General features: G+C 45.2%; 1 protein-coding gene across 1 annotated transcript in view; it reads right to left on the reverse strand.

The window, feature by feature from the left end:
• LOC103190557 (ubiquinol-cytochrome-c reductase complex assembly factor 1) overlaps nucleotides 1–18,119 on the reverse strand; it is a 31,309-nt gene that overhangs the window by 3,537 nt on the left and 9,653 nt on the right. Inside the window, 3 exon segments of the mRNA NM_001292205.1 lie at nucleotides 2,197–2,310; nucleotides 4,547–4,624; nucleotides 11,247–11,355. Of these exon segments, the coding sequence (NP_001279134.1) occupies nucleotides 2,197–2,310; nucleotides 4,547–4,624; nucleotides 11,247–11,355 (301 nt within the window).

Below are 18,119 nucleotides of genomic sequence, written 5' to 3' on the forward strand. Positions count from 1 at the left end.
TATGTTTTTAAAAAAACTTAAAATGGAAGTTCTAATAATTGTCAATTTCCTGATCCCAAATAGATCTGGGTTGCCTGGCCGTTTCTCCGGCATATCCCGACACCAAGACCTTGTTTTTGAAAGGAAGTTTCTGTGAAACGGAGGGAGAATTTACAGGGTCAGTCACAACCCTCACATTCTTGCGGTGGGAGCACAGCCACTCGACTGTTCACGCCTCCACCGCGGGGGTTTTGTGCAACTCAGCTAATTGTGCACCATTTCCAGGAATTTCTTTCTTTCCTGTCAGGTTCCAGGTAAACCAATGTGCTAGAGTTGACATTACCTGAAATGAGGCTTTAATTCAGCCTGTGCCCAGGACAGGGCCTCATGAGGTGGAATAGTGCCACGAAAATGGGCCCCAGGTGTGGGCGCAAATACACCCAAACACATACACATGTTCCGCCCTCAAACACACAGACACAAGGTCCCCGGAGTCTCTCACTACTTCCCTCTTCAAACTTTTATCCTGTGTTTCTAGTGAGTTCTATGGCTACTCATAGTGTTGTTGTTGTTGTTGAGTTCACCATCTAACCCTACATCCCAAACTCAAATCAACCCCAATCTTAAACCCAACCTTAACCCCATCTCCGAATCCAACCCCCCCCCCCCCCACCCCAAGGCAACTCAAACCGAGCCAACTAACTAACTAACCCTGACCAAAGCAGCTCAGTAAACAAACACCAAACATACGAGCAAGTTGAAGACTTGTCCATTATCCAATATATCTCTATGGGAAACGCCAGGGATATGCACCAAAACAGTTGGATGCGAAGCGTTTCTAAAATTGCAGACACTTCACACTGAAACCGAAAGTGTAATACAGGGGCTCTGACAAAGCTTGGATCTGAGAGGGGGGCCAAGTGGGACTTATTCCAGGTTCCCCCAGAGGCTCACTGCTGAGGCTGACTTTACCTTGGAGTTTGGAGCCGACATTCTCCCTGGTCAAGGTTAGACCATGTGTGAGATCCCTTGGGATTTTGAGGGAGCACTTTGGGTCGGAGACAAACCCGACCCAACTTTAAAGATCACCAGCGGCTTTCAAAAGATTAAATAGGAGCTTTTCTCTCTCTTAATAACCCAACACTTGCCAAACTCCCTCTGTGGGAGAGAGCATTTTATCACCTATTGTCAGCATCAATTACGAGCAACTGGCTTGGGGCACAGGAATTCTTTCAAGACTCCAACAAAACAAAGCAATTACACTGGGAAAGCGGAGAGTGTAAAATCAACCTTGTGCCTCACCCTGGTGTCAGCGCCTTGGGACGTCCTCCAGACATGAAAGACATATACAAATGTAACTTTTTGTTGTACAGTCAAAGAGGAAAAAATGTTTAACCTTTCACCTCCAATGGAGTGGGTACCTATTGTCTTTTTATTAAATTCTAACCTATAATTAAAGATCAGGTTTAAGTTGTTCCACTCAATTTGTATCTATCTCAATCTCCACATCTTGTATGTATGTTGTTCATAAAAATCTCAATGCAATGAAGATTAAAAAGTGGTTTATTTTAAAGAACACAACTGAAAGCCAAACAAAGGTTTACGCCAAACTGGCGGTATTTTTCTTGACAATTATTTATTTATTTTGCTGGCACGAGTGAGGTATTAAAAAAATAGATTTGGCTTAAAAAGATATTAGCAGTTCCCTTTTTCAGCTCCCTCATCTCTTCCAGCAGTTACTTTTAACTGAGAGAAGGCAGGGAATCAGAGTGGAAATTCGCAAACCCTCTAAAAACAAAGCCTTGGCTTTGGCTTTGGCTTTGGTCTCAGTGCTTTACTATGGAAATTGCGGGCAGGTCGTTCGTGCCTTAAACACATCTTGCACTTACACAGCACCTTTCACTAGAAATGGATGCATTTCAAAGTTTTTCGAAGAAAAGAATCAACCCCTCTCCATGGCTTCTAATTGGCAGAACTGTTCCTCAGTCGAGGAGCAAGAGTGTAACAATCTAATCTAATCATAACATTTGCTAACACAGCAAGGACTGAACACACAACAAACTGAGAGAACGCCTTCCAGTCGCTCTGACATTCTCTAAATCTCCTGTCGAGTCTCTCCCATTGGCAGTTCATCATCCTGAGAACTATGAAGGTAATCTACCCATCCAGCCACCGAAGGTGCCCACTTGACTCCCAGCCCACCTGCTGCCAGCCCACCTGTTTGCGGACGTATTCCACCATCAGCTCCAGCTCTCGGGGGGCCTCACATTGTCTGTTGAAGAGGTTTCTCCAGAGGGCTGCAGCCAACACACGGTCATCAGATAATATCCCCTGAGATGAAAAAAAGCAAAGAGCTATTTGTGAGAGACACAGGCGAGAGTAGAGCCTCGCTTTTGTTAATATGTATTAGATGACAGTAAGAGATAAACCAGGATGACAGGCAGGTAATCTACACAAGGTGATTCGAGACAATCCACATGGGAAAAATATAGTCCTACAGGCTCAGTGGTTACAGCACTCGCTTTGCAAGTGAGAGGCCCGAGTTCAATTCCAGGCAGAGGGCGAAACCTCGGGCAACTTTCCTCACTCCACACACCTAATAATAATCCCTCCAAAACCAAAAATAATAATAAATTGGTCATTTTTAATCCATGACTGTTTGTGGGACATTGCTGTGCGCAATTGGCTGCCGCGTTCACCCACAAATATGCAGTCAATTCACTTTACAGTGTGTTCTGTGAAGCGCTTTGGGACGTCCTCCCGACGTAAAAAGCGCTATATCAAATGCAAGGATTATTATTATTTATTATTATAATCCCATTCAGTTAGCCTCAGTGGGAAGATATTTCCAATCACACAAGGAGACAAGATTCAGACAACCGTGCATTTCCCCCCCACACCCAACACTGAACCCCATCGCACAATGTGAAGCCACAAGCCAAGACTGGGATTGGGGAAGTAGAAAAAAAAACTGGCAGCAATGAGTGAAATACTAATTCATGAATTTAAATAAAACAGTTTATTTTATGTTAGCAAAGAGTTGAAGTGTGCACAGTCAGACTCCAGCGGGCTTGTGCAACCCTCCTGAACTTCAATCGCGCATTTTATTACATCCTGCTAGCCCTTCGCGTCGGGCTAAAGCCAAGCTCAGAGCCACAGGCTGTTTGTTCTCTTTGTAACGTTTCCATTCGTGGCAAGAACACAAGTTGGTGTCGTTTTTGGGCCACAGAGAATTGCATCTCAGACGTTTGAAACTTATTCAACCAGACAACAGAGATTGGGACTCAATTGACTCAATCAGAAGTTTTTCAGCCAAAATCTAGCTTTGTGAAGAATATATATGTATATATATTCTATATCTGGCTCTATATATAGGGAGAGAGAGAGAGACAGAATATATAACCAAGCAGAAAGTACAAGTACCGCATGGCGTTTCATAAGATTAGTATTAGTTCCAAATAAAACAAGGGGATTGAATGCCAAATGATTCTGGTTTCAATGTACAGTGGAGCCTTGTTCTGGCCCAGGCGAGAGATGGAAGTTGTGTTATTTTAATACTTTGCGGGGAAAGAATATGTAAAGATTTGCTTTTTTGGGGAGGAGGTCAGAGAGGTCAAGTTAAGGATGAACATCCGTAAAAAGGCAGAACCTGGTACTCGTCACATTCCTTCACAAAAACCCACGGAAAAGCACACGGAACACTTCCCAATGATACCCAGACACCAGCCGGCTACAGAAACGCTGGTTATATCAGCCTCCTTTATTCCTCCAAATGTTCTCAACTGCTTTATTTTGCATGAGATGTAAATCCGAGGTCAAATCTGCGTGTTCAGGTGGATGTTAAAGATTCCATAGCACTATTCGAAAAGAGAAGGGAGTTTCTCCCAGTGTCCTGACCAACAATCCTCCAGATAAAATTGGTCATTTACTTCATGGCTTTGTCAGACACACCCTGTGTGATATCTGTTGCCAGTTTAAGTCACTTTCCCACTCCACTGATAAATTCCTGTTCTGTAGCAAAGACATGCGAATTTACTTTTAGCATCGTGTTTACTAATGGAAATGGAAACTCGGATTGGCCGGTAGAGCTTTTAAGGATTGTTTAAAATTCCTACACCCCAAATGACAAGTAGTTCTGAAGCATCTTTTGGACTCTCAATCCCAAGTGTTCAGCACCCGGCTATATATAGCGTCCCAAGATGCTGACAGTCAATACATCGGTGGCAAGTTAAGCTGCTTCAGACGCCAGCAGCAGACAGTTCCTGTACACACACATAATCGGCAATATCACCAAAGGTTATTTTAGTCACCGGGAACACCTTGGTGATAGTGTTTATTTGCCATTTATCCTCCGCTGACAGTTTCAGTCTATTCTGAGGCATTTGCAAGTAAACATGGGAGGAATTCACAACTCCAACCTTTTCGGAAGAGCAAAACTGATTTGTGTCTTTCCTCTGTAGTGATGCTCAGAGCACGTGAAGGGCTGTTACAGGTTAGTTGCGTTAACCTGGTCCTTTGTATTAGGGATCAAATACTAGAAACGCTCTCATCAACACATGCCACTTACCTCATCGTAACCAAATATAGCTGCATAGAAGTTCTCGGTCATAATTCTCATACTGTCTTTCAATGGAATGGAGTCAATCTGAGAACAGAGGAGAGATGATGGGAGTAAATCAGTGCAAATGAAAGGGACAAATACATACAGTATATATATATTATACATATATATTATGGAGCCCTCAGGAGGTTGAATGGATGAGATGATGCATCTTAGGATAAGGGTATCACAATAAGTCACTGACAAATATCAGACTCAAGCTGGTGTGAAATCATAAGATTATTTATTTTGCACAGTCATTTCAATAATTCCCGACAACACTGTTTCCCCATTCCCTGGACCCACTTGTCTGCCGCAGCCATAACCAGAAAGCCTAGTTATGTCGAAAGACTAGCTGAACCCATCTGTGACAGAACGTTCCTTCCACCTGCTCACTGCTGTGTGAAGAAGAAAGATTTTCTGATCTTGTTTCGGAATTTTAATAAGTAATCTTTCTTTTTGATGTAACAACCATAACATCAGAAAATTTCAAGCGCTTCGCAGGGAGTTGCTGTCAAAAGTAGGAACTACTAATAATCTTTGCATTTGATATAGCGCCTTATCTTGTCGGAAGGATGTCTCAAAGTGCTTCACAGGTTTTACTGTGAAATGGAGTGACTGTGTGTTTGTAGGTGCACCCCCTCAGCTATTTCTGCTAAGTAAACTTTCACGGAAAAAAAAACATTTAACTATCTAAACATGTTATATTCCTTCCTGTTAACTCAATACTTTAACATGTAAAACTCGCTAACACTTGAACAAACAGCCCAGATTACACGTCCTGCTGCCTGGCTGTGTCCCTGACTGAATGCTGTCCTACACGGGCTGCTCAAACGACAGCACATTTCTGGCTCCTACAACACACAGTAAGTTAAAACTAAGAAAACTGCCTGAGATAGATTGTACAGCGTTTTGCAAATCTTTATGTTGGACTTCAAAGCCCTATTTAGGTTGTGTGTGTGTTGGGGGGAAGGGGAGAGAGGAGGGGGCAGTGGGGGGAGAAACCAGACAACAACTGGATATTTCAGTGCAAAGCTGTTAAGATGAGACCTCATATGGGGGGATGGGGGGTTGTTTGCTTATACAGTGAAGCGCATGAACTGTATGGATGCTGGAAATCAGATGGAGGATGCCCAAGGCAAGCTCGGAGTTAAGTCTCTCTTTGCCAAGAGTGAAAAAGACGCCAATTAAGAGTAAAGTAGAGAGGCGAGGAGCCGTGAAAAAGCACTGGCCTCTGAAAGCTGCCCTGCTCTCCCCACGCTAACAACTGCGGCTTTATGAATGTAACCTTCCGTCTGTGAGTGAAATTACTGCCTCTGCCTATTTCTTTTTCCCCTGGAGCAAGGGGCAGGCGGTGCGAAAGGCAAGCTGGAATACATTATCACTGAGTACAAACGGCAGCCACAGTTTCAACTTCCAACAAGGAGGAAAAACATTGCATCATTAAATAAACTGACAAAAAAAAGCAGCAGCAATAAAATGACCTGCGGTACAAGCTCTTAAAGAACAATTGTGTTGCTTTTTCAGAAAATCTGACTTTAACCTTTTATTATGCGTCGGCTTGCCCAAACACTGCAGGATCAATCGGATCAAAGATAGATTTACAGCGCAATTGGTCTTTCAGCCCATCATGTCTGCGCTGGTCTCACTCCACTAGAGCACTCTACTCTAACCCCATTCACCTGCCCTTTTTCTCCTGCTCTTGGGAGAGAGAAACAACCCTTTAATATTCCTTTGTGTTGAAGTGCTTTCCTATATCAGGGTCTGAACTATAAAGAGATCAGTAAGGCAATGTCACGCGGGGCAGCGTCTCGGAGCACTTAAACTTGTTTACAAAACTTGTTCACCTAAGAGTGAGTAAATAAGTGTGTGTTTGTGTGCCTAGAGATATTTGTTTTGATTTTCATTTTTAAAAAAAACACCATAAAAATGGTTTCAAGGTATAGACAGAGGCTTATACAGGAGGAAACCTGAAGGCAAGAGTGCACTCCACAGAGAAATATCACACAATGGACTGCTTGGACTCAGTGAGCGAGCGAGCGAGCGAGCGAGGAATATGGCGGCAGGAAGAGGAAGGCAGGAATGAAAGAATCTGCATTTTTATAAGGCTTTACCACATCAAAACATCTCAAAGTGCTTCAGAAGTAAATGCTGTCAAGCGCAATGACTATTTTTGATGTGGTCAACAGTGTGGAACCTTTTCAAACCTTACTGAGAATTCTTAAACACAGGGAAGCGAAGATGATGGTTTGAGTCCCTTAAACGGGGCGTTCTGTTAGTCCTGAAACAAACCTGGCACCAGGTAAGTTACAGGAGAGCTCAGTGGGGCTCAGAGGTAACGAGTTAAAATAAACCGTATAGACTTCTCCGAAGGAGGGTTAGAAAATCTAAAAAATAAACAATATAATGACCCTGAAGTTATTTGCAGATCTTGATAGATCTCTGGCCTTATACAAAATATACAGACAGAACTCGACTGAAAGAGTTGAAAGTGCTGAGGTCAGGAGAGCTCAGTATTGTTTAGACAGCTGTGTCAATTCTCCATTCCCAAACCTCACCAACCAGCCTTCCTTGGGTATTGCTGATTAGCCAGGGATGGAGAGGGAGAAAGAGAGAGAGTGCGAAAGAGTTAGAGACAGACACACAGCGAGAGTCAGAGAAGGATAGAGAGTTAGAGACAGGATACAGCAGAAAGAGACTGAGTCAAACATATATAGAATAAGTCAGAGAAACAGAGAAGAGAGAGAGAGAGCGCGCGCGAGGCTTTCACTAGCTGCCTTGGTTAAGTGTTTTATCCAATCCTCAAATTTCTGAGAATTGAATGACCTAAATTCATACATTAACTATCTAATAATGAATGCCATGTGTTCCCATTTACCGCAGGAGAGGACAGAGAGGGAGGAGCCCCGATTACTTGAAAGTATTAAATTTAAAACAAATATTCTCCTCCAATAGCACCACACCTGTTTGGCATCACATACCCGTGCAAATACCCTCACACAACAGAGTCAATAATTGATGCTGGGGGGAGGGGGTGGATCTGCAGCACAATGTCTTTGCTCTCTGGGGAGATTTGATCCGTTAGCAGTTAGCCAGTATCCCGGGCAGGTAAAAAGGATTAAACAGCTTAGCCTGGTTTAGGGAGACAACAGCTCACTTCACCGAGTTAATGTAAAGTGTGTCAAGAGAAGTGAAGCTAATAAAGATGGTTAGATACAAGCTGTATCTACCGTCTTTATTCAGTGGAGGGGCCATTCGCTGCTGTGTATATAATTCAAGGCAGGGAGTGATTTGACTCCTCCCTCCCCAAAGAGGCATTGAGCAGGGCGGTGTGCTGGCACACTGTCCCTCCACCAACCAGCCAGGCCCACAGTGATCTGGTGAGAGTCTGCACCAGCTGTAACACTCTCACATTGGCTTAAACCACTGCCCCAACCCAGCACAGGGCTTAATACACAGCACAAACTGGCAACGTCAGTCCTCTCTCCTCCTGATCCAACCCGACAGGGGGAAGCCTCAAGCTCCAGTTCCTCAGATCCCATTAGCCCTCCATACTGCCTCATCTTAGAGAGTCTGGACACAGCCGATGTATGTTTGTGTGCATATGTTAGAATGTATGTGTATGAGAGAAGAAGAGTGTGTGTGTGTAGTTTAGTGCGTGAAGCAGTGAGCACAAGAGTGTGAATAAGTGTGTAAGAGTGAATGTGAGTATGTTATAACACACAAGAGCGTCCCTTAGTCTCGAGCAGAGCCCGGGGAAGTCAGAAGAGAATAACGAGACTCAAAGCGAGCAGCTACCCACCCCACCACAGCACTGTGCTCTCCCCCTCTTCCTGCCCTCTACCCCTGCGTTGCGCCATCCCCCCTCCCTCATCCAGCTCTTAAGTTGAAAGAACTTGGGATGGGCTAAACACAAGGCACACTGTGGCCATAAGCCTGCACAGCCGAGCAAACCAGTAGAGAATTCATCACCAACATTGGAAAATTGACTGATAAAAGAGTTATAGGAACTGCTGCTGTCGGGAAAGGAAATGAAAGGGATGTCAGTACTGTGTGGTGCTCGTTCAAGGGGAAGGCTAAGCTGCATGATTTGTATAGAAGTTGTACATTTAACCCGGGCCTTAGCTAAACGTATTCGTTATCAACATGTCCTCCCGACATGAAAGGCGCTATACAAATGTAATTTTGTTGTTTCAACAAAGAGCAATGATGTTTTACCCTCTCACTGACCAGTCTGCTCCTCACTGAGCTGGAAGCTACTAGTTGGTGTGATTTAGTGTGATCGACTTCAAGATTGACTTCACCCTTGTCCTCAAATCCCTCCACTCCTCTGCACCCTCCGACCTCTCTGAACTCCTCTCTCCTCAAAACAGTGCCCGTTGCCTTCATTCCTCAGGGTCTGGTCTCCTCCTTGTCCGCCGAGTTCTCCGCTCCACCCTCGGCGGCTGTGCCTTCAGCCACTATGCCCCGAGGCTCTGGAACTCCCTTCCTCACTCTCTTTGCCTTGCTCCCTCTCTTCCTATTTTCAGGTCTTTGCTGAAGACCTTTCTTTTCGACTGCGCTTTGGTCAACTTCCTCCCCCGGCTCCCCCACTTCCCCTGGCTCCTCCCCCTCTCCCCGGCTCGGCCCCGGGATCCGTTACTGTGAAGCTCTGAGACGCCGTCCGGCGTGGAGGGCGCTATATAAATCCAATTTGTTGTTATTGTACTATCCCCCTGAGAGCTGCAGTCCCTGCGCTCTGGTGTATTGTGTCCGTGTGAGTTATTAGTGTTTTACCCTGATAGGGGTTGTAGCAAAGCAATGGTTACCGTTATGGTTGAAAATAATAATAATCCTTGCATTTGACATAGTGCCTTATCATGTCTTCGAGACGTCTCAAAGTGCTTCACAGAATATACTGTAAAGTGCAGTGACTCTATATTTTGTGGACGAAATGTGCAGCCAATTGCGCACAGCAGCGTCTCACAAACAGCCGTGGAGACAAGGGACCAATTTATTATTACTTTCTTTGAAAGCATTAAGTAGTTCCTTCTGCCCACATTACGCACATGATAATCTCACTATAGACAAAGACACCAGCAGCAGCGAGGCGAAGCAGGGAGCTGAAGGAACAGACCCCAGAGGTACATATTTCTTAAAACCGAATCTCGCCTCCTGGCACGTCTGCGTGAGGTTACTGGCACAAAGGGCCAGCGACGCTGAAGGAATCACTAACACTCTGAAAGTTTTGCTTGGACGATCTTATTCTAAGTGATTTTTTTTTTACAGGGCAGGTTTTTCCTAACGCTCAGTGTAAGTGAAAGGGCCTCCATTGTGCTGCCATGTTGGAGCCAGTGCGGAGATGTGACCAGATTTCACGTTACAGAGAGTGGCTACTCCTACCCTTCCCTCTCCCCCACCCACTACTTTAAAAATACCTCAGTGGAAAAAAAAATCCTTTTCCCCACATTTCAAATTGCTTTGATTTTCTGATCGCAAGGTAAATCGAGGATCCCTGAGCTAGTGAGCGCAGCGGTAAGTGAAGACAATAAATAAAGAGCTCCTGCATGCTGACGTGTTTAAAAGCTGCACGGAAGCTGAGTTCTGCTGAGGCCTCTCCAGACCACCATTTATTGCTGCTAAAACAGCATTTTAAAATAATAATTTTCCATGCCAAGAATCCTGCTCTTAGCTCTCCAGCTCAGCTACAGCCTTGGGACCCGCTGCTCGATTGCAGAGGGGCAGCAGACGTGGTGCCTGACAAGACAACTTTGGCAACGAGGATTCCCCCCCCAGTCAATCAACCTCAAACCTTCCATGTTTTTGCCCACCCAGCTTCCGCTATCTCGTCTATCCACCCCCCCACGCACCCAGGCTTGACCTTGATAAGAATGCTGACCAAAAGCGTTTGATATAGCACCTTACAATGCAAGGATTATTATTATGATTACTATTATTATTATGTCATTGAGACTCTCACAGGATATACTGTAAAGTGGATTGATTGTATGATTTGTGGGCAAAATGCAACAGCCAATTGTGCACAGTTGTGTCCCACAAACATTCGTGGATCGAGTGACCATTTGGAGGGATTATTACCCCCGGAAAGCGATCCTACAATCGATTAACAACCGGGTTCCTACTTACTGCGAGGTAAACAGGAGTGTGGAGTAAGGAAACTTGCCTAAGGTTTCGCCCTGACCTGGAATCGAACCCGGGTCCTCTCGCTTACGAGGCGAGTACTGTAACCACTGAGCTACAGGACTCCACAAGGGCTCCCACTGCCCATCCAACTGCTGCTATCTCCTCCAGCCCGCCTGCCCTCCTCGACCAGACAGGGAGAAGGTAATGTTAAGGACACTGACCTAAAGCATGGCTGTAAAGAGGTTTGGAGAGGGATTGGAGGAAGGTAGATATGGTGAGAGGCTGAAGGGATCTGAAGCTCGTGGCAAGGGATGTCCACTAGTGTGTGGGGAGCCAGCAGAACCTTGTGAGGACGTCAGCACACAGGACCCGAGTGTTGGAGAGAATACCAAGACCACAGGAGCGGCTTGCTCATGTCAAGTGTGCTGTACGCAACAACAACGTGCATTTATATAGAGCCCTCCTCCCCTCTGGGTAGCATCTAGGAATGCTTGCCCCGCCCTTGCTCGCTTGCATGTTATGATGTGTGGAGGCACTGACTTACCCCCATGACTTTGCCCCTCTGCTCCAGGTCCTCCCACATGGAGTGCACGATATACCTGCACATGTACTTCCCCTCTCGGCCTTCCTGCTTCATCCGGACCAACGACATCCTGTAACAAAAAGAGCACAAGGTTTACCCTCCAACAGCTCCCCGAGCTTACTGTCAACCAACACTCACAGCTTCTCACTTCCAGAAATAAATAACATTAGACAAAGCGCCTTTCACATCAGGCTTTACTTCACCAAACACATCACAGGATGTACTGTAATGTGCATGACAAATATGCAGTCACAACACTTTACAGTATATCCTGTGAGCACTTTGAGACGTCTCGGAGACGTGATAAGACGCTATATCAAATGCAAGAATTATTATTATTTTCGTAGGCAAACGAGGCAGCGAATTTGCAAACAGCAACGACCCTCAAACAGCCATGAAGTGAACGACCAAACTCCAAAGTTAGCAGATTCGATCCTCACTTGGGGCAGTATCAGAAGTTTGAAAATGTCCCATTGCTCTGGGCTGGGAAGCTCCTGACGCTATCTATCTAGAAACCCTGGGGAATGTGCGTGTGGGGTAAGAACAGGGTGACCTCCAGCTCGTGTTCAGCGAGATTAGAGCCACTGCAGACTCGCAAACGGGTCACTTTCTTTCAGAGCTCCCAGGCTGCTCAGTGCTATTTACAGAGAGCGAATTCTAACACTGAGCTCAAACACAAGCTGCACTCTCTTAATCTTTGCCCCACTCCCCACCCCGTAGCCCCCAAAACACAATGAAAACACAATGAATTCTCACAATAAACCCATTTGAAAGATCTACAAGTCCAGTAATAGATTCCAAAGTGAATTACATATTGCAATTTAAAGGTCTAGAGCATCCCCACTTGTGTGCCTTAATAAAATACACAATGGATGAGAGTGTGTCAGTTTGGCTCAGCTGTTAGCGCTCTCACCTTTGGTTTGAAAAGTTGTGGGTTCAAGACCCAAGTCAGGACTTGAGCTTATAGTCTAGGATATCTCCTCAGTGCAGATGCATTGTCGTAGATGCTTCAGATAAGACATTAACTGAGTTCTGTCTGCCTGTTCAGGTGGGCTTTAAANCGTTTCACATTTGGGAAAAAATGTGGGAAAAAAAGAAAATTTCACCAACATCCTCTCCAACAATTCTCCAAATTAATCGGTCGTTCACTTCATTGTTGTGTGTGGGAGGGAAAGGGGTGGTGGGGGGTTGCTCTGAGCAAACTGACTGCACATCCGTCTACAAATAGTTACTACGCTTTATAGTGATTACCGGTGAAGCACTCTGAAATGTTTCGTCTCTATCGGTTCTGTATCCCATACTTACGAAGAGTGTTTTGCAAGCTAATCATAGGAACAGGAGTAGGCTATTCAGCCCTTCAAGCCTGATCCACCACTTAATTAGACCATGGCTGATCTGTTCCTCAATTAATCCTTTCAATTCCAATTTCCCACTTTCTCCCCATATCCCTTAATACCCTGACCTACCAAACATCTATCAACTCACAATTGATGGAATAATTGCATGGATTATTAATATTATTAAGTATCGCTCCAATAATCCTGGTAAAGGCACGAAAGGAGTTACAAAAGGATGCTCTGACAATGGGACTCTGAGCTTGTAAGAAATTATCAAAATGTCCACAGACAACGCACTGACCAAGGGGACGAAACTCAAGGAAACCTTCAGCAACCAGCCAATACACACTGGTTGTAAATCTAGCAAAGGTATCAAAGATGAGTAGCAAAGATTAGGGCTATTGGCTTAGAACGGGACTAGTTGATAGCTCTTTCAAAGAGCTGGGACAGGCATGATGGGCCGAATGGCCTCCTTCTGTGCTATAAGATTCTATGAAATGACTATAAACCAAGAGTTAAATTGGAAAATCATTATGTATATAAAAAAAACTTTAACCAGTAAATCAGGGGCTCATCATTCCCTGCAGCAAAATGTCAAACATTGTGACAAACAACATCTCAATTAAGTCCTGGCTCTATCTGAGATTCTCAGCCAACGTCAGTCTGCGAGTGTCCCAAGTTACGCAAGTCACAACTGGCTCAACTCACAACTAACTCATCCTATTTTGCAACTAGCAGCTGTGATTTCACTCTCTGACTTTTCACACGCATATTTCCTCTGCTGCACAGGATGAATCATCTTCATGAAATATTTGCCATGATTCTTAGAGTATTCCACAATCCAAACCAACAGCTTTGGGGGAGAACAAACACTTCATTCTGCGAATCACCCAATACATGCTCACTTGCGCTATAACAATGTAAACTGTGTTTTTTGATATAGTGCCTTATCACGTCGTTGAGACTTCTAAAAGTGCTTTACAGAATATAATATAAAGCGAACTGACTGTGTTTTGTGGGCGAAACGTGGCAGCCAATTGCGCACAGCAGTGTCCCACAAACAGTCATGGAGTTAACAGATTTTTAATTTAAATTTAATTTAAATGTTAACAGGTTGTAAGGCCTCCTCTCCTGCAGGCTTGGTTGGTGAAGGCACCTATTGCCCAGGTTCAGACAGTAACTAATTCCTGTCTGGGCAGCAACAGAACACTACAATTGGTTTGAGGACCCTGGGGTTTGGGGAAAGAAGATGCAACCAGCCAGGGTCCTCCTGCTCTATGTTACTGTACTAGTGAGAGAGAACATAGAATGAGCAGAGGATAGGCCTCTTGCTGGGTATTCCATGCCCCCACGTCCCTCCTCCCTTGGTTGAATATCCTACAACATTCACTACCTGAGCTCACACACTGAGCCTGACCGCAGCAAAAGGAGAAAAAATTGGGCACATTTTAAAAAAAATACGGCTAATATGCCACCTGTAAAGCTGACTTGAACACACTTAGAAAAGTCTCCCCCATGAGTTACGAGTCCGATGTAAGTCACATCTCATGGTCCTACATTGCCAGTAAGCTACTGAAGCTGTGCTGAACCCTGTCACTAGAGGGAACCACACACCATTCTCACAACAATGAGCCGTGGGTACCTCAGCTGAGCCACTTCTCATTGCTCAACCTAACCAAGACTTTATATTCTAACCAGTGTGCTTTCCCCTTGCTTTACACCACATGCTGAGAAACTCAATGCCATTACACCACAGCGCCCCCCAACCCCCCCACCACCCCCAACACACACTGTGATTTAATCTTTAATCAAACACTGAGCCACTGCTATAGCTTTGCACTGCTGGTGACAGAGGAAAAGTCAATGAATGCAAAGTGCTTGAAGTTCTGAAAGCGAGACTGACTAATAGAGGCACGAGCCGTGCCAAGCAACCCAGATGCTGTGGAGTTTAATGGCAGTAATTGCGTTGAGACGTTCAGATGCACGGAAAAAGCTCCAACTTTGCTTGGACGTTTTATGTGGTCTTTGGGGCCCTCTCGGTGATGAAGTCACTATCTAATGTCTTTACATAACGTCATTGCGCAAAATTGCGTCTCGCTGTCAAAAGCATCCCACCAAAACCTCAGCTTTAAACGCACACGTGAAACAAACCGCAGCTTAATTCTGGCACAATTATTGCTGTTCACTTCATTCCACCCCATTCACATCACTAACTTTGTCACTGAATGTTCCCTAATGTGCACCAGAGAGAGAGAGCGAGAGAGGGGAGAGAGCTCTAGTGGAGGAGTGAACGAGCGAGCACCATGGGCCAAATGGCCTCCGTCTGAGCCATAATTTGTATGGCTGGGACGGGACAGCCGCCATCTGTTCTCTTCACGGCATGTCGAAGCCTGTGTAAAAATACTTAGGGCATGAACTAAGCGGTGAAAAAGAAAATGAGCACATGTATAATGGATCTGATCAGCCAGCCTGGAGCGCGTTACAAGGCAGCAACTCACAGCAGCTCAAATGATGTCATTTCAATGTCATCTGAACCCTGAGGTGCGCTACGCACTTGGAACACACGCCGGCTTATGTTATTATAAATAACATGTACAGCACCACTCGGCGAGGAATGGTTTGATTTAATTTTGATGATTTTTTCCCCTTCAGTATGTTTACAGAATGTTTGGAGTATCGTAAACTGCTGCATGTTAAGAGGAAATGCAGCTCACGATACCCATCAGATAAAAGATAATCCTTAATAAACATTGCATTTGATATAGCACCTTATCATGTCATTGAGATGTCTCAATGCGCTTTACAGGATATTGTAAAGTGGAGTGACTGTATTTTGTGGGCAAAACGCGGCTGCCGGTTTGTTGCGCACAGCAATGTCCCACAAACAGCCTTGGAGTGAGTGACCAATTTTTTTTTTATTTGGGGGATTATTGACCAGAACACTCTTTTTGAATAGTGCCAAGGAATCTTTAATGTCCGCCTGAACTGGCAGGCGGGGCCTCGGGTTAACGTCTGATCCGAAGGACTGCACCTCCAACAATGCATCACCTCTTGCACTGCATTGGAGTGTCAGCTTAGACTATACGATTCCAAGTACAGATGTGGGGCTTGAACCCACAATCTTCGGACTCAGAGGTGAGAGTTCTATCACTGCGCCAGGCTGGCACAAAGGCTGATAAAGCAGATGATATGAAATCCTTAGGTTTCAGCAACTCCTTGGCTGAAGAGTTGATGTGCTGGTTGACAATCCCATGGGCATCTCACTCAAGAGTCTGTGGGTAGATGAGCCAAGGGCTCTAAATAAATGCAAGTTGTTGTTGTAGGCATGCAAGCCCAGGCTATGCGAGTCCAGTTCAGCTCCAATGCTACCTCAGCAGTCATTGCTAGCTGCATATTGAACAGCACAGAGCTTCTTTCAGGCTTTGAGTGAGCTTCCTCTGAAAGTCATGGGGGCCACTCTGTCTCAGCCCAACTTGTTCCAAGATTGTGGAACATAAAACTGACAAAAGATGGACGACGAGATCAGGACTAATATTTGCATAAGTCAAGCTGAGGTGACTGTAAATCCACTGCACATCCCGCCACCCGGAAACTTGCACACAGGTGTCAGTGATTGTTTGCTCGCCCACTCTTTACCCAATTCCCAAACATCCAATCCAACAACCCAACCCAGCCCAACCTAACCAACCCCCAGTCCTGCCCAACCCAACTAACCCAGCCCCACATAACCCAACCCAACAAACTCCCAGCTGAGTCCAATCCAACCAATCCCCAGCCTGGCCCAACCCAACTAACCCCCTGCCCAACTAACCCAGTGCAACCCTGCCTGGCCCAACCCAACCCACCCCCAGCCTAGTCCAACCCTGCCAAACCCAACCAACCCCCAGCCTGGCCCAAGCCAGGCATGCTGTCCAAGTTGAGACCCAAACTTGAGCTGGCAGCCAACACTCAGATCATTGAAACAATGATTTTCTTCCCTGTAAAATGCAGTTGGCATCACCAATTTCTGAGCAAGAAAACACTCCGAGACCCAACCACAGCTGACCTTGGGCTGCAACTGGTGACAAAAGACAACGTCCCCTTTCAGGTGCACGGTACATCTTACTCCACCCCGAGGAGGAAATCTTCTTATTGTTCTGTTACTCAACCCAGCAATTGGGACCAGTGGCTGACTGATGTATACAAACTGCAATGGGAACAACGTGACAAACTGCAGCCTTTATCCCTCATCATGGCTGGGAAGTGGATCCCAGTGTAGGTGGTTTGTGGGATGCTGCTGTGAGCAATTGGCTGCTGCATTTCACCCCCACAATATACAGTCACTTCACTTTACAGTGTATTCCGTGAAGCACTTTGAGACGTCCCGAAGACGCGATAAGGCCTATATCAAATACAAGGATTATTATTATTATCCCTGTAACCACTGAGCTCTCAGACAAATTCGATCTCACATTTCTAACCGACCTGTGGCATGCCTGTGGTATCTGCATCCGCATCCTTACCTGTTAGCAACAAAAACAACAGCGTGTCCATGCTAATATCCTCACCCAACTGTTTGGATTCATAACAAGAATATTTAGACTAAAGAGCAGCGTTAAGGCTTCAGTTAAGACTTCAAAACCACAGTGTCGGTGATTCCTCTCTCCTCTCCCCCTTCCCCCGCCCCCAATGTGGCGTTCTCAAACAAATCACGTCACTCATTCAAAACTTTCTCACCCACAGCCAGCCTGTTTATTTGATGTACTGCCCCATTTTAGTCTCATTAATCAAAGATTATGGGAAGGTGAGGTAATGGAGCAGGCCGTTTTGTGTCAGAATAGTGCAGCTTGTTATGGCGACTGTCACACAGCCTCACTGTTACATTAACCATTTCAGCAATATTATACATTAAGTCACGTTTGCGCCCAGACACGCACGCACACACACACTCACCCTGTCTCTACCCCTTGTTCCTACCACTGTTTGCAATTAAATCCACAGAATCTTGGCCCCTCCTAACCTTTCCACCCAAAGATGGGATCTGCAAGCCATCCTCTCACCAATATTTCAGGTTATATTTAATACAACTTTATCTTGTAAAAACTTTGCCAATAATTCACAAGTGTAGTCACTGTTTTTGCAGGCAAATGCAGCAACCAGCAGGAGGTGAACGACTGATTAATCTGCAGGATACTGATCAGGACACCAACAGAAACTCCTCTCTTCTCCAAAAGATCTTTGATATCCACATGAACAAGACTTAATATTTTATGGGCAAAACGCAGCAGCCAATTGATCACAGCATTGACCCTGTAAACAATTGTGGATTGAGGGACCAATTTTTTTTTGATGGATTATGTCCCCAGAAAGCGATCCGCCAATTGACTAACAACCGGGATCCTACTTACTGATAGATAAACAGATGTGTGGAGTAAGGAAACTCTCCTAAGGTTTCGCCACGCCCGAGAGTTGAAACCAGGTCCTTTCGCTTGCAAGGTGAGTACACTAACCACTTCAC

Source organism: Callorhinchus milii, unplaced genomic scaffold (genome assembly GCF_018977255.1).
Source record: "Callorhinchus milii isolate IMCB2004 unplaced genomic scaffold, IMCB_Cmil_1.0 Scaffold18, whole genome shotgun sequence".
NCBI classification, from domain to species: Eukaryota; Metazoa; Chordata; class Chondrichthyes; order Chimaeriformes; family Callorhinchidae; genus Callorhinchus; species Callorhinchus milii.